This window comes from Lithobates pipiens, unplaced genomic scaffold (assembly GCF_037356315.1).
Source record: "Lithobates pipiens isolate NorthernLeopardFrog02 unplaced genomic scaffold, aLitPip1_a1.2 Scaffold_28, whole genome shotgun sequence".
Classification (NCBI taxonomy): Eukaryota; Metazoa; Chordata; class Amphibia; order Anura; family Ranidae; genus Lithobates; species Lithobates pipiens.
The window spans coordinates 204,921,364-204,939,248 of NW_027507789.1; the positions used below are offsets into that span (position 1 = coordinate 204,921,364).

General features: G+C 43.9%; 1 protein-coding gene across 5 annotated transcripts in view; it reads left to right on the forward strand.

The window, feature by feature from the left end:
- ARFGAP1 (ARF GTPase activating protein 1) overlaps positions 1–17,885 on the forward strand; it is a 42,271-nt gene continuing 24,386 nt past the window's right edge. For all 5 annotated transcript variants that reach the window (XM_077460347.1, XM_077460344.1, XM_077460346.1 and 2 more), the window contains exons 1-6: positions 1–141; positions 2,972–3,035; positions 3,566–3,675; positions 10,080–10,251; positions 11,400–11,500; positions 11,606–11,695. In XM_077460347.1, the coding sequence (XP_077316473.1) occupies positions 2,976–3,035; positions 3,566–3,675; positions 10,080–10,251; positions 11,400–11,500; positions 11,606–11,695 (533 nt within the window). In that variant the 5' untranslated portion in view covers positions 1–141; positions 2,972–2,975. The remainder of the gene's footprint in view (positions 142–2,971; positions 3,036–3,565; positions 3,676–10,079; positions 10,252–11,399; positions 11,501–11,605; positions 11,696–17,885) is intronic.

A 17,885-nucleotide genomic window follows, 5' to 3' on the forward strand; every position in this document is an offset into this window, starting at 1 on the left:
GGTTAATGCCGGCCTCTCCCACAATCCTCCGCGCGGCTGCAACGTAGCCGGAAGATGGCGGCGGAGAGACACTGACATCACCGATCACCACCGACCGACCGACCGTACCGAGCACCGGATCAAGTGACCCGCCGCCCGCAGGTGAAACTTCTCCCCCATCCGGCTCTCCGGGGCTGTGTCGGTGTGCCCTCCCCGTCCTTCTCTGAGATCGGATGACCAATGAATGGAGGATCTTCTGTCACCGATCAGATCGGTTCATGGACCGATAGAACTGATTCATAAATACGATTGATCGGTGATCGATCACCAATCCCCATCCTTTGGTTTATTCCTGCTCTGGGTGATCACATCGCTGAAGAAATCCGATCGGTGGTGTCTAGGGCGCTTTGATTATTTTGCGCCTTAGCCGTTGCTATGGGTAACAATGAGATTGCGCTGTGTATGGGATGTCTGTTTGGTGGTCTGGAGATCAGATCCATTGGGGGGGATGGGTGACATGGTGTCCCAGGAAAGTGACCCGTGTACGGCGGCCGGCGTAGGAGAATAACGTCCGATGAGCCGGGGATGGGGGGTTTATGAGAAGCTGCAGAATTCTGCATTCATTGGCGCTGGTCAGTCCGGTCAGAGGAGGCTGGCGCTGATTGGCTGGAGGAGGGATGATGGTGACATATCGTTGTCATTGGTTTGGGGCAGTGCAACTCTATACATGACCCAACACATATAGGTGATCAATGCATGGTGGCCCTACACATATTGGTGATTAATGCATGGTGGCCCTACACATATTGGTGATTAATGCATGGTGGCCCTACACATATTGGTGATCAATGCATGGTGGCCCTACACATATAGGTGATCAATGCATGGTGGCCCTACACATATAGGTGATCAATGCATGGTGGCCCTACACATATTGGTGATCAATGCATGGTGGCCGAACACGTATTGGTGATCAATGCATGGTGGCCGAACACGTATTGGGGATCAATGCATGGTGGCCGAACACGTATTGGGGATCAATGCATGGTGGCCTTACACATATTGGTGATCAATGCATGGTGGCCGAACACGTATTGGTGATCAATGCATGGTGGCCGAACACGTATTGGTGATCAATGCATGGTGGCCGAACACGTATTGGGGATCAATGCATGGTGGCCGAACACGTATTGGTGATCAATGCATGGTGGCCCTACACATATAGGTGATCAATGCATGGTGGCCCTACACATATTGGTGATCAATGCATGGTGGCCTTACACATATTGGTGATCAATGCATGGTGGCCTTACACATATTGGTGATCAATGCATGGTGGCCTTACACATATTGGTGATCAATGCATGGTGGCCGAACACGTATTGGTGATCAATGCATGGTGGCCGAACACGTATTGGTGATCAATGCATGGTGGCCGAACACGTATTGGGGATCAATGCATAGTGGCCGAACACGTATTGGGGATCAATGCATGGTGGCCGAACACGTATTGGGGATCAATGCATGGTGGCCGAACACGTATTGGGGATCAATGCATGGTGGCCGAACACGTATTGGGGATCAATGCATGGTGGCTGTACATGTATTGGGGATCAATGCATGGTGGCCGAACACATATTGGGGATCAATGCATGGTGGCCTTAAATGTATTGGTGATCAATGCATGGTGGCCGTACACATATTGGGGATCAATGCATGGTGGCCGTACACGTATTGGGGATCAATGCATGGTGGCCGAACACGTATTGGGGATCAATGCATGGTGGCCGAACACGTATTGGGGATCAATGCATGGTGGCCGAACACGTATTGGGGATCAATGCATGGTGGCCGAACACGTATTGGGGATCAATGCATGGTGGCCGAACACGTATTGGGGATCAATGCATGGTGGCCTTAAATGTATTGGTGATCAATGCATGGTGGCCGTACAGGTATTGGTGATCAATGCATGGTGGCCGTACAGGTATTGGTGATCAATGCATGGTGGCCGAACACGTATTGGGGATCAATGCATGGTGGCCGAACACGTATTGGGGATCAATGCATGGTGGCCTTAAATGTATTGGTGATCAATGCATGGTGGCCTTAAATGTATTGGTGATCAATGCATGGTGGCCTTAAATGTATTGGTGATCAATGCATGGTGGCCGTACACGTATTGGTGATCAATGCATGGTGGCCGAACACGTATTGGTGATCAATGCATGGTGGCCGAACACGTATTGGTGATCAATGCATGGTGGTCGAACACGTATTGGGGATCAATGCATGGTGGCCGAACACGTATTGGGGATCAATGCATGGTGGCCGAACACGTATTGGGGATCAATGCATGGTGGCCGTACACGTATAGGTGATTTAATGCATGGTGACTATTCATAGGTAGGAGATGAGGGACATGGGTCAACCATGAAGCATTTTGGTTTCAAAAGCTGGGTAGGAGATGGAGGACATGGCCACAATTTTGGAGCACTGTGGTTTGAAGAGCTGGGTGGGAAGATGAGGGACATCGGACAACCATGGAGCACTGTGGTTTCAAGAGTTGGTTGGAAGATGAGGGACCATGGACAACCATGGAGCGCTGTGGTTTCAAGAGTTGGGTGGGAGATGAGGGACCATGGACAACCATGGAGCGCTGTGGTTTCAAGAGTTGGGTGGGAGATGAACCAACCCTAGGACACTGTAGTTTCTTAATCTTGGCTGGGTATGAGGAGCATGGGACACTGGTTTTATAATTTGGGTAGGAAATGATGGACATGGCGCACTGCGCTTTCACAGTCTTGCCAGGAAATGAACATGGGCTTCCTTATAGAACATAGACGTTGGGCAAGAAATGAGTGACCTGGCCCAATCACGGGGCGCTCTGTGATTTCCACAATCTTCAGCCCTCTCCCCCACTATCCTAGCCTGTCTCCTAATGGGGACGGAGCTGTAAGGAGGTCATAACTCCGTGTTTTATGTCTTGCAGAGAAATGGCCAGTCCTCGGACAAGGAAGGTCTTGAAGGAGGTTCGAGTTCAGGATGAGAATAACGTAAGTCAACCTCTATTTATCTTGGCGATTGATGTCACTTCCTGGCTGGTTTTATATCTAAAGTCAAACTTTTTATTTATTTTTTATTTTTTTATTTATATTTGGATAGAATGTGGAAGGGTTTAGAACCTCTTAGGCACGTATCACATTTTTTAATGGAGTTCAGCTTTCAAGTTACCAGTGGCAACAGATACTAATGTGCCAGTGATGAGCTTTAGTAGACCTCTACAGCTTTCCAGATGTCCCTCCATCTTTTGGGGACTCTGCTGGGGGTGGTCTGGTATGTAGATTGTGACCAGCTGTCCTTGTCAAGAGCCTGGCTCCTTGTCTTCCCTTCCGTAGCGAACTGTTAGGTGGTCACTTTGATAGGCCGTGTGGTCAGTAGTTGGGCTCAGAAGGTGGAAAAGGCGAGGCCAGGCTACGTCTATTTCTTTGGAGGACTGTTGCATTGCACAGTGGAATCTGATTGACTGTTTAAGGGATCATCTCGGTAGCTATGAACATGTGTCCTTTCTCTCGCTCTCTTCTAGACCTGCTTTGAGTGCGGGGCGTTTAACCCTCAATGGGTCAGTGTGACTTATGGTATCTGGATATGTCTAGAATGTTCCGGAAAACATCGGGGCCTCGGAGTCCATCTCAGGTGAGAGTCTACCATCTGTCCCGTTCTTCCAAATGGGAGCCAAGAAAATAACCACAAATTCTGGGATTGGAGGAGCATGTGACTTTCTCCATGTGATGGTGATTGGTCCAGCACTAATACGTAGAATAGGGAGGTGGTCCTCAGCCTTGCTACAACCAAACTTTCCACCCATGGTTCCTGGAAGCTGTGATCATCCCTGAAAAGCAATGGCACCCTCAGTACATAATTGGAACCCGGCCATCCAAGCAGGACTGTTCTAAGGTCAACCCTTATCTCTCGTGAGTCTCCTAGAACCATTCGATGTCCACCATGAAATGACTGGATCTCTACAAATAAGAAGCCCTATGGGGTTGATTTACTTAAACTGTAGAGTGCAAATTCTGGTGCAGCTCTGCATGGTAGCCAATCGGCTTCAAGCTTTAGCTTGTTCAGTTAACCACTTGCCACACTTTGACAATTGCGTGGCGATGTAATACTGTACCCAAATTCAATTTTTCTCACTTATTTATTTCACACAAATAGAACTTTCATTTGGTAGTATTTAACTACTTGGGATCCGCGCTATTGCCGAATGACGGCATTAGCGCGGACCTAGATTGCCGGGACTACGTCTATTGACGTCGTCCCGGATACGAGCGGCCTGCGCGCCCTGTGATCGGCGAGTCCGTGAGACTCGCCTGATCACCGATCCGTGTAAGGGGTCGATCCCGACCCCTTATCACGTGATCAGCTGTCAGCCAATGACAGCTGATCATGTGATAAAACGGAGCCGGTAATCGGCTAGTATTCCTCCTCGCGCTGATAGCGCGAGGAGAAAAAAAAAAAGCCGATCGCCGGCGGCCGTGTTCGGGACATCAGTCCCGATCACGGCCAGCAATTCAAGCGGACACCTGCCCCCTGCCAGTGCCCACCTGCCACCCGCAGTGCCATCCTGAAATAAAGTAAGTGCCCCCCTGTCAGTGCCACCCAGCAGTGCCCATAGTGCCCACAGTGCCACCCAGCAGTGCCCAGTGCCACCCAGCAGTGCCCACAGTGCCACCCACAGTGCCACCCACAGTGCCACCCAAAATCTGCCTCAAAGGTGCTGCACCCCAGTGCCGCCCATCAGTGCCCAGCAGTGCCGCCCATCAGTGCCCAGCAGTGCCGCCCATCAGTGCCCAGCAGTGCCACCTATCAGAGCCACCTATCAGTGCCCATCAGTCCCATCTATCTGTGGTACCTATCAGTGCCCATCCGTGCCACCCATCCGTGCCACTTATCCGTGCCACCCATCCGTGCCATCTTATCTGTGCCCATCTGTGCCCATCAGTGCCGCCTTATCTGTGCCGCCTTATCTGTGCCTATTAGTGCCGCCTTAACTATGCCTATCAGTGCCCACCAGTGCAACCCATCAGTGCCCACCAATGCAGCCCATCAGTGCCCACCAATGCAGCCCATCAGTGCCCACCAATGCAGCCCATCAGTGCCGCCTAATCAGCGCATTTCAATGAAGGAGAAAAATGACCCGTTTGCAAAATTTTATAACAAACTATTAAAACATGATTTTTTTTTTTTTTTTGCATCTTTTTTTGTTTGTTTAGCAAAAAATAAAACTCCGAGCTGTAACTAAATACCACCAAAAGAAAGCTCTATTTGTGGGAAAAAAATGATAAAAATTTCATTTGGGTACAGTGTTGTATGACCGCGTAATTGTCACTCAAAGTGCATCAGCGCTGAAAGCTGAAAATTGGTCTGGGACTGAGGGGGGTTTAAGTGCCCAGTAAGCAAGTGGTTAATCACCACTGGGTTTTTTATTTTTTGCTAAATGAATAAAGACCGAAAATTTTTGAAAAAAAAACCCCAACTTTTTCATAGTTTATACAATTTTTCAAACAGGTCATTTTCCTCCTCCTGATAGGGCACACTGAGGAGGCACTGGTAGGGACCAGTGTTCATTTTGGCAGCAAATTTCAATTTAGTTTTAGTCTTAGGACTAAAATGGCACTTTAGTTTTTGACCCATTTTAGTCTTCTGCAATTGTTTTAGTCGTATTTAGTAAACAAAAAATCTCCAGGACATTTTAGTAATCTAAAATCGAATGGGTGTAATTAAATTGTAATCCATTAGTTAACATTTCTCTACAATTTCTGAACTCGTTATATACTGCTGGAGTGAAAAATCTGTTATTTATGGTATTGAGGTATGAAAATGCACTACAGACCAGTGTTAATTTCTAAGTCAAATTTCAATTTAGTTTTAGTCTTGACTAAAATTGCATTTTAGTTTGTCGTATTTTAGTCGACTAAAATAGTATTCATTTCGTCAACTAAAATGTTTTAGTCAACAAAATTAACACTGGTAGGGACACTGATGAGGAGGCACTGGTAGGCAGCACTGATGGGGCACACTAAGGAGGCACTGATGGTCATTGGTGAGCATTGCTGATGGGCCACTGGTATGTGGTACTGGTAGGTGACACTGATAGGGCACATTGAGGAGGCACTGGTAGGCGGCACTGATGGGCACTGGTAGATGATACTGAGGCAGTGGTGGGAACTGATGAGGAGGCACTGGTAGACAGCACTGATGGGGCACACTGAGAAGGCACTGGTAGGCAGCACTGATAGGGCACACTGAAGAGGCACTGGTGGGCGTCACTGATGGGTGCTGTTGGGCACTGGTAGGCGGCGCTGATAGGGACACTGATAGGGCACACTGAGGAAGCACTGGTAGGGACACTGATGAGGAGGCACTGGTAGGCAGCACTGATAGGGCACACTGAGGAGACAGTGGCGGGCGGCACTGGTAGGTGGCACTGGTAGGTGGCACAGATGGGGACACTGATGGGCGCTGGCGGGCGACACTGATGGGTGCTTGTTGGCAGCACTGGTGGACACTTGGGACTGCCCTAATTATCAGTTTAGATGTCCTTTTGTAGAGAAGTCAGTCTTCGTCTCTCTTCTCCGATCCTCATGCTCTCGTTGTTGGGAAAAGATTACAGCGCACACATACTAAAATGACATTTAAATCCTACAAGGCTATTTAAAACGCCTGAGCATAAAATATGGGGAAAATGACTCATGTGCTTAAAAAAAAAAATTTGGAGAATTTTTTTTATTAAACTCGCCTCTAAATGCCTGTTGCTAGGGGGTCCCTCGTAGTCTGGGCTCCTGACGTCACTTCCCTGGGCACAGGAAGGGAGGGTCGCCTCTTCCTCTAGGCGATCATCTGGGACACGAGACCGGTCCCAGATTATTGCGCAGCCAGTCACATGGCGCGGCTCGCGCATACACAGTGGGTGCCCGGTTGTGAAGCCACAGCTGGGACGCCCACCGTTAAGATGCCGGCACCGCCAAGTGGAAGGGGAGACGAGCGGGGCTTAGATTCCCCCCCCCCCCCGCATCACTGGACCCTGGGACAGGTAAGTGTCCGATTATTAAAAGTCAGCAGCTGCAGTATTTGTAGCTGCTGACTTTAAATTTTTTAACACCGCTTTAAGCCCACTATTGCTTCAACGTACCCCATTCTCATCGGGCGATGTGTGCGCTGTGTACCCCATCATCGGGCAATGTGTACCCCATTATCATCGGGTGACGTATGCGCTGTGTACCCCATCATCGGGCAATGTGTACCCCATTATCATCGGGTGACGTGTGCGCTGTGTACACCATCATTGGGCGATGTGTACCCCATTATTGGGTGACGTGTGCACTGTGTACCCCATCATTGGGCGATGTGTACCCCATTATCATCGAGCGAGGTGTGCGCTGTGAACCCCATCATTGGGCGATGTGTACCCCATTCTCATCGTGCGCTGTGTGCGCTGTGTTCTGTTTGATAGCTGCACCATCTTTAATGCATTCTTAGGGTGTCAATTTATGTTTAGAGCAAGTAAAACAGTGCCGATAACCGGCTTCTATTTACATTTGTGATCCACTGTGATTGGACACAGCTGATCATGTGATAAAGAGACGCTGATTGGCTCTTTACCCCTGTCATCAGCAATGTTCTCCAGACACTGATCACAGAGCATGCCGACCGCAGTGGGCACAATCGCAGGAGGCCGTCCGTGCCGAAGCCATCATTCGGCTATAGCACAGTCGGTAAGTGGTTAAGCTTTGACAATAAATCCTGGAAGCTGATTGGTTTCTTTGCAGAGCTGCACCAGATTCTGCACTCTCCAGTTTTAGCAATTCCTATGTAACCCTATAAAACACAACACACAATAATCCTAGAGGTGTTATCAGTATGTGAATATATACAGGATTAAACAGTCTACCCAATGAAGGGACTGGCCCCAGGTGATACACACAGATGAAACGCATCCTCCTACCTAAGGTTTATCTGCAGTCTTCTCTTCATCTATTCAGAGTCCAGACTTTATTTAGCTCCTCGTCTGAAATGTCAGAAAAGATGTTACACTCTGCAGAGTTCAGTGAGGCGAGCTCAGAGAGCTGATTGGAGGGAAAGGACAACCCCCCCCCCCCCCCCACAGCAACCGAGCTGAGACTGTCAAGTGCAGGCTGTGTGCTGGAGGTCCCTCCTCTGTCACCTTTTTGCTCTTGGTGTCAGGAAATCTTGTCTGAAGTGATTTATGAAGATAGCAAGGTAAGGAAGCAGCAGACAGAATTGGCACTTGGCACTCTGGATTGAGACAAGTACACACTATAGAGGGATATGCTTTCTTCCCACTAATCTCCCATGACGTGTAAATATAATCGTTATTAGCAGGGGTTACCTGAAGCCAAAAAGTTATTTTAAGGGTTCCTCACTGTTAAGAAGGCTGAGAGGCTGATTTATTATATATTTCCTCATTGAGGTTTTTCAGGTAAATTCTACCACATTTTGGCCACTAGATGGCGCTGGCGGTCATCGGAATTAATCTATTACAGCAGGAGTAGACAAGCTGGGGCCTTCCAGCTGTTGTGGAACTACATTTCCCATGAAGCATTGCAAGGCTGGCAGTTACAATTACTCTCAGAGGCGTGATGGGACTTGTAGTTCTGCAACAGCCGGCAGGCGCCAGGTTGCCTACCCCTGTATTACAGGATATACAGGGAATGATTTGTCCATTCTGCATGAATGTGTGTGACTTTTATCCAACAAATATTTTATAAATTGATCGCTTATTGGTAAAGTCTCCCCGCCCTCCCCCCCCCCCCCCCCCCCAGTTATTAAAATGCCTTGAAACGTTTTTGGGATTGTTCATAGCAAGGTCATACGAAAGATCACTCAAACCATTTCTTAAAAGCTGTGTAGTCCTGCCAAGATTGGGAGCTTTACATTCATCATTGGAAATTACATACACTACATAATGGCTATTAGTTTTTAAATGACGTATACCCAGAGAAGTGACTGGCCCCAGGTGATGAACAGAGATGAAACAAATACTCCTATCTAAGTTGTACTAGTTTATCTTCTCTACATCTGTTCAAAGTGCTGAATTTGTAGTTTGTCAGAGTTCAGAAAAAAGGGGGTGAATAGCTGAAGTTGCTCAACTCGGAGCTCAGTGAGGAGAACTCTGTAAGCTGATTGGAGAGAAGGGACACATCTACCCCCCCCCCCTTTCCACACAGCACACCAAAATAGAGCTGAGGTTATCAGTCATCTGGAGCTCCTCCTTCTGTCATCATTTTTCTCTTGGTGTCAGGAAAACACGTTAGAAGTGATTCATGCTGATAGCAGAGGAACGAGACAGCAGACAGAAATTACATTTAGTGCTCTGAATTGACACACGTACACACTAAAGAGGCACATGCTTTGTTCCTATTTCATGTCTGAGGTTTACAACCTACATCCTCTATCATCAATGGTTGACCTGACTTCACTAGGTGAAGGACTCCAAAGCTAAGGATCCCCACCTACCCCGACATAAGGTGCTTAGGCCTGATGATAGACCCCACTGCATCATTGGAAGAAAGCCTTGTACACACGCTTAGATTTTTGGACGACCGTTTTTTGTTTTTTTTTGCATGCTAGTCTCATGTAGAAAGTTAAGGGGTTACTCCTCATGCGTAAATTCTCATACGACAGAATGCAACTTCAGAGGTGACGTACTGTGTTTAAATAGTTTGGTATGTATTTTTTTTTTTTTCATTTCTGAGCATGCGTAGTCTTCTGCTTACCATTATTTATTTATTTTTTGTAGTCTTACACTTAAGATTTTTTTCTTTCTTACCAATGAAACGAAAATCGAACGTTGAGCTTACAGGCGACACATTTTATAGTTTCCACATCCAGCTTTTGTCTGACGAAAAAGTGAAATCGTCTGTCGAACTTACCGTACTAATGATCTGAAAATCTTCAGACCGCTTGTCAGTATTGTGTGTGTGTGTGTGTGGGCCCAAAGTTTAAACCCCCCCATACAGAGAAGTACCATGGATATAGTTAATGCAGCTAATGGTGACGTGTTTGCTTCCTCCCAGCTTTGTCCGTTCGGTCACTATGGACAAGTGGAAGGATGTAGAGCTGGAAAAGATGAAGGCCGGTGGGAACGGCAAATTCCGCCAGTTCCTGGAAACGCAGGATGAATACGACCCCTGCTGGAGCCTGCAGGAGAAGTACAACAGCCGAGCGGCAGCTCTCTACCGCGACAAGGTGAGACTCCCCGTCCAAGGGTGGCTGATGACGCCGCTGTGACTTATATTATATTTCTTCAAATCAAACTCGGACATAATGCACTTCTATTAGAGGGTCAGGCCACCCAAGCAGAGTTAACTTTATTTCATGGAGACTCGATTGGTGAGATCTCTATGCTGAGTTTCCGGGTCTGTACACCTGCTGTGCCCATTATGAGGGGTTCCCACCATCCCTGTGCTGGGTTTCTGAGATTGCATACCTACTGTGCCCATTATGAGGGGTTCCCACCATCCCTGTGCTGAGTTCCTGGGTCTGTACACCTGCTGTGCCCATTATGAGGGGTTCCCACCATCCCTGTGCTGAGTTCCCGGGTCTGTACACCTGCTGTGCCCATTATGAGGGGTTCCCACCATCCCTGTACTGAGGTCCTGGGTCTGTACACCTGCTGTGCCCATTATGAGGGGTTCCCACCATCCCTGTGCTGAGGTCCTGGGTCTGTACACCTGCTGTGCCCATTATGAGGGGTTCCCACCATCCCTGTGCTGGGTTTCTGGGATTGCATACCTACTGTGCCCATTATGAGGGGTTCCCACCATCCCTGTGCTGAGTTCCTGGGTCTGTACACCTGCTGTGCCCATTGAGGGGTTCCCACCATCCCTGTGCTGAGTTCCTGGGTCTGTACACCTGCTGTGCCCATTATGAGGGGTTCCCACCATCCCTGTGCTGAGTTCCCGGGTCTGTGCACCTGCTGTGTCCATTATGAAGGGTTCCCACCATCCCTGTGCTGAGTTCCCGGGTCTGTGCACCTGCTGTGCCCATTATGAAGGGTTCCCACCATCCCTGTGCTGAGTTCCCGGGTCTGTACACCTGCTGTGCCCATTATGAAGGGTTCCCACCATCCCTGTGCTCAGATGATCTGTGGTTACCAGCTGGTCACAGTCTTACAATTAGCGAGAGCATTTAATGCCATGTTCCCTGAGAAATAACTGCACTGAGTTGCAAAGGTGCAATTCAGGTTAAAACAGCATTTTATGAAAACAAAAGCAATTATTTCTTACACTGTGCAACAGCAATCTAAATGTCATGCAGTTAGGGTTGAAGTCTACGTTAACTATCTGAGGAACGCTGTAAGAACGTTATGTGATATGTACTTTCGCACTTCTCAGGTTGCCACGTTGGCTGAAGGCCGCGAGTGGTCAGAGGAGACATCTTCAGCCCGAAACTGGACTCCTCCGCAACCGAAGGTGATGGGCGGCCCGTCTCATCGGTAAGACATTTCTGGGTCTCCTCCTCTTAGTCATGTGACGCATTTGGTCCTGTGGGATTCTAATTGGTAATGAGACCAATCTGTGTCCTGTTCCTCCATACCCAGCTCAAATGTTGGCAGCGGCAACACCGGAGGGAGCTCTGGAGACAAGGCGTTTGAGGAATGGTTGAATGATGACATCAGTTCCTATCAGAGGTAAGGCTCACCCTTTTCATAGCAAAACCTATAATCTAGAGCGGTCTCCTGCAGATAGTCCTCTCTGTCACTAGATGGCGCCCCTCTTCTAGGTTAAATTACAGCCTGCATCATTGGCTTCCTGTCAGCCCTGGTTGTCATGGATCTTCCCCCCCCATAGGGGGAGCTGTCCCCTGCAGATAGTCCTTTCCATCTCTAGATGGCGCCCCTCTTCTAGGTTAAATGACAGCCTGCATCATTGGCTTCCTGCCAGCCCAGGTTGTCATGGACCTGCCTCCCTAGTGGGGAGCTGTCCCCTGCAGATTATATATATATATATATATATATATATATATATATATATATATATATATATATATATATATATATATATATATATATATATATATATATATATATATATATATATATATAATATAGCAGCGCTCAAATCGTACAGAATCTTGTTCAGATGTCATTCATTTGTGCTCATGAAATAGTGGTGATAGAGTCCAGCTCGTGATAAGAAGAAAGATAGAAACCACCTTTTACCTCACGTTCCACCTTTCGTGCTCTCAAAATACGAGCCCCCCTTGGGGGTACACTCACCAGAAAATCAAGAGTATATGAGCCTTCAATATGTCAAACAATTATATTCCTTGGTCGCTAGGTGTCACCATAATGGGGAGGTCCGATGTTTTTCATAAAGGAAACAAGATCATACCAACATAGCGTAATATTGTTTAAACACCTTTATTAGAGACCCCCCATATAAAATTATGCGTACCAAATATAGTAAAAACAATCGCAATTGAGTATGTGTACTGTGCCTTATTCCTCGTGGTGAACCCCCTTAAGTAACCGCGGACGTCCGCTCTGTGCGCTAGAGTCGCTTCCTGGTACCTTGGTTGTTCACGACCGAGTGTATGGAACGCACACATCACTTCCGGTGTGTGTTACGCCTTGACGCATTTCGTCATTTCCGACTTTGTCCGAAGGCATAACACACCACACCGGAAGACAACAAATATACACTGTGGGAACCAATGATAACGGACAGCCGCTGGGAGTGACAAGCGCGGGATCCAATACAAGTCCACTCATTGCAATCAGGATCCCCTGTCACATCGCCGCCGCCACAAAACAATCAAAGGACCCAGTGCACAAATTTTTTTTTCCATAAGCCTATTATAATCTTACGAGTATACATAAACATTGTCATAAAAACATTGTATAAAAACAAAAACCGTTTTGCATATACATCCACATCTTATATACTTGGTTAAAAAATTATCGGGATTACCCCTATTGCCATGGAAACAATCAGATAAAAACATAATACATTGTGTACATTTTCACAACATATAAAATAAAATTAAGTAAACCCAGAATTACTAAAAGCATCCAGAAATGCTCAAAAAATTATATGCCAAAAGAATATATATATAATATATAATATATATATATATATATATATAACTTATTTTTGTCTCTATATCCAACTAATGGGACAATCTCATCGGTCTTATATGTATCTTATTATATATGGGGCATACTCAACTTTATGATTAAATTGTGTCTAGATGTAAATATAAAATGAAACCATAAATAAAAATAACGATGATAATAATGAAAATAAATATATAAATGTAAACCAAAAAAATAATAATAATAAACTTACGAATGAAAAATGAAATAAAATGGAATAAAATAAAATGAATATAACTAAAAATAAAATAAAATAAAAGTAAAAATAAAATGAACAAAAATATATATAAATAAAATAAAAATGAAAATAGAAATAAAAATAAAATTAAAAATAAAAATGAAAAAAGATGAAAATGTATGAAAAAATCAAAACCAAAAATACATGATTAAATATGAATGTAAATGTTAAGAGATCACTCAATAATAAAAGCTAAGTTTCACTAATAAAGCAATTTATATCGAGTTCGATATTCAAGCCCTTTGGATTTAGAACGTCTGTTAAGTATATCCACTGGGTTTCCCGCTTTGAGAGTTCGCGGACAAGGTTAATGCCCCTCCAATGGGGCCTAACCTGCTCAATCCTCCAAAAACGCAATCCGGATGGATCTTTATCGTGTTGAAGTTTAAAATGAAGTGATACGTTATGATCTTTATAACCTATTTTAATGTTATGTATGTGCTCTGCTATCCTGACCCTTAATTTCCGATCCGTTTTCTTAACCACTACAATACAGGGCACTTTCACCCCCTTCCTTCCCAGCCCAATTTTCAGCTTTCAGCGCTTTCAGTGACAATTGCGCGGTCGTGCTACACTGTACCCAAATGAAATTGTTATCATTTTGTTCGCACAAATAGAGCTTTATTTTGGTGTTATTTATTCACGACTCCGTTTTTTTTTTTTTTTTGCGATATAAGCGCAAAAATAGCGGAAATTTGGAAAAAAAAATATTTTCTTTTTTCTATTTGAAAAGAAATCCAATAAAATCAAATTTTGTCATAAATTTAAGCCAAAATGTATTCTGCTACATGTTTTTGGTAAAAAAAATTCCGTTAAGTGTATAATAATTGGTTTGTGTGATCACGGACATATGTACGCAAATGATCATGTACATATGTGTGCAGGTGATCACGTACATATGTGTGCAGATAATCATTGGGACATGTGATTTTAGTGGGACATATGTGGGGGACATGTTTTTATTATTAGGGACATGTGTTTTTATTATTTGGGGACATGTATGTTTTGGGGACATGTGTGTTTTGGGGACATATGTGGGGACTGTGTTTGTACTGTGTGGTGTGTTGTGTGTTTACACTACACTGATAATCAGTGAGTAAAAAGCTGTAAAAAGCAGCCCATACTCACTGATCATCAGCCGGCTGCAGCGTTCTGCTCTCCTCTCCTCAGCGGTGACTTCCGTGTGAGGAGAGGAGAGCCGATTGCCTAGCAACCGGCTGTTTGTTTACATCACATGACGGCCGTGATTGGACACGGCCGTCATGTGATCAGGAGGGCCAATCACAGAGCCCTCCTGCCGATCTGAGATGTGCCGTGTCCGGGTGACACGAGCACATCGGGATCGCGCCGCTGCGCGCGCGATCCCGCTACTCCTGAATGACGTTCCTGAACGTCATATCAGGAGTAGACGGCTCCCACCCGGCCGTATATATGCATCGGCCGGGTGGGAAGTGGTTAAAGAACACTTTTGTTTCAAGTTTGTCCCCTTTACGATATACCGTTAATTTCCGTCAATTTCCTTGATGTAACGGTATATCGTAAAGGGGACAAACTTGAAACAAAAGTGTTCTTTAAGAAAACGGATCGGAACAGTTATTTGCCCATATCCAGTGGACACCATCCGAATTGGTTGCGAAATATTTCCAAAGGTCAAATAATGAGGGTCCGCAGGAATTTTACAGATTTTAACAATTATATATCCCAGGCCACCGTTCTTGGTAATAAATTTATTGCCAGAGGCTATAACCCTCATGATCTACAAAAAGTTATTGATGACGTGGGTAAGGTCCCAAGAACAGTGTTTACTAGAACACAATTTAGTGATGCCATCGATAGTAGATAATAAGGAAAAAGGTCCTATGAATAATAAAGAATGGGGCTTCATTTCTAATTTCCACATGCAATATAAAGAAGTGGAAAATATTTTTTAAAAACATTGGCCTATCCTTCTGTTAGATAAGAAATTTAATTCAGTGTTACCCACTCGACCACAATTTATTTACAGGAAGGCGCCTAGTTTTGGGGATAAAATTATAAAATAAGTCATAGATCCACCTGCCCATCCTCTCACATTTTGGGACAGGAATGGTTTCTTTGCCTGTCGTAAATGCAAAGCTTGTCGAGAAATTAAGAACCCCATCAGGAATCTTGATAAATTCATCTCAGCTTCGAATAAAAGGGAATTTGCCCTGAAGCAATTTATTACATGTAACAGCACCCATGTTGTGTATGCCCTTACGTGCGGCCTAATGTACATCGGAAGAACAAAGAGGAAATTTAGGGTCAGGATAGCAGAGCACATACATAACATTAAAATAGGTTATAAAGATCAGAACGTATCACTTCATTTTAAACTTCAACATGATAAAGATCCATCCGGATTGCGTTTTTGGAGGATTGAGCAGGTTAGGCCCCATTGGAGGGACATTAACCTTGTCCGCGAACTCTCAAAGCGGGAAACCCAGTGGATATACTTAACAGACGTTCTAAATCCAAAGGGCTTGAATATCGAACTCGATATAAATTGCTTTATTAGTGAAACTTAGCTTTTTTTATTATTGAGTGATCTCTTAACATTTACATTCATATTTATCATGTATTTTTGGTTTTGATTTTTTCATACATTTTCATATTTTTTCATCTTTATTTTTATTTTATTTATATATATATTTTTGTTCATTTTATTTTTACTTTTATTTTTAGTTATATTCATTTTATTTTATTCTATTTTATTTCATTTTTCATTCGTAAGTTTATTATTATTTTTTTTGGTTTACGTTTATTTATTTTCATTATTATCATCGTTATTTTTATTTATGGTTTCATTTTATATTTACATCTAGACACAATTTAATCATAAAATTGAGTATGCCCCATATATAATAGGATTCATATAAGACCGATGAGATTGTCCCATTAGTTAGATATAGAGACAAAAATAAGTTTATATATATATATATATATATATATATATATATATATATATATATATATATATATATATATATATATATATATATATATATATATATATATATATATATATATATATATATACTTTTGGCATATAATTTTTTGAGCATTTCTGGATGCTTTTAGTAATTCTGGGTTTACTTAATTTTATTTTATATGTTGTGAAAATGTACACAATGTATTATGTTTTTATCTGATTGTTTCCATGCCAATAGGGGTAATCCCGATAATTTTAGTATTTTTTAAGTATATAAGATGTGGATGTATATGCAAAACGGTTTCGTTTTTATACAATGTTTTTGTGACAATGTTTATGTATACTCGTAAGATTATAATAGGCTTATGGAAATTTTGTTTGTGCACTGGGTCCTTTGATTGTTTTGCGGCGGCGGCGATGTGACAGGGGATCCTGATTGCAATGAGTGGACTTGTATTGGATCCCGCGCTTGTCACTCCCAGCGGCTGTCCGTTATCATTGGTTCCCACAGTGTATATTTGTTGTCTTCCGGTGTGGTGTGTTAAGCCCTCGGACGAAGTCGGAAATGACGAAACGCGTCAGGGCGTAACACACACCGGAAGTGATGTGTGCGTTCCATACACTCGGTCGTGAACAACCAAGGTACCAGGAAGCGAATCTAGCGCACAGAGCGGACGTCCGCGGTTACCTAAGGGGGTTCACCACGAGGAATAAGGCACAGTACACATACTCAATTGCGATTATTTTTACTCTATTTTTGGTACGCATAATTTTATATGGGGGGTCTCTAATAAAGGTGTTTAAACAATATTACGCTATGTTGGTATGATCTTGTTTCCTTTATGAAAAACATCGGACCTCCCCATTATGGTGACACCTAGCGACCAAGGAATATAATTGTTTGACATATTGAAGGCTCATATACTCTTGATTTTCTGGTGAGTGTACCCCCAAGGGGGGCTCGTATTTTGAGAGCACGAAAGGTGGAAGGTGGTTTCTATCTTTCTTCTTATCACGAGCTGGACTCTATCACCACTATTTCATGAGCACAAATGAATGACATCTGAACAAGATTCTGTACGATTTGAGTGCTGCTATATATATAATTAGTGGACTCTTGCTTGAAGATTTGATCTTTTTTATGTATATAATTTTATATGTGTTTTAAATAAGCAGCAGCTATTATTATTATTATTATTATTATTATTATTATTATTATTATTATTATTATTATTATTTATCTGATTTATTTGGATTATTTTTTGGGGATCATAATCATTGGTCCAGGGGTTTAGTGGCGTTAAACTCTCTTAAATTACATCCCATCCTGAAGCGCTGAGCAGTGTGCAATTGTAGTTAGGGACGGAAAATTTTCAGCACGCAGGCTTTAAATATATAGATATATAGATATATAGATATATAGATATATAGATTTAATAATAATAATAATAATATTATTATTATTTTTTTTTTTCTTCCATCGCTAGATGGCACTCCTCTTCTGGGTTTGACAGCCTGCATCACTGGCTTCTGTC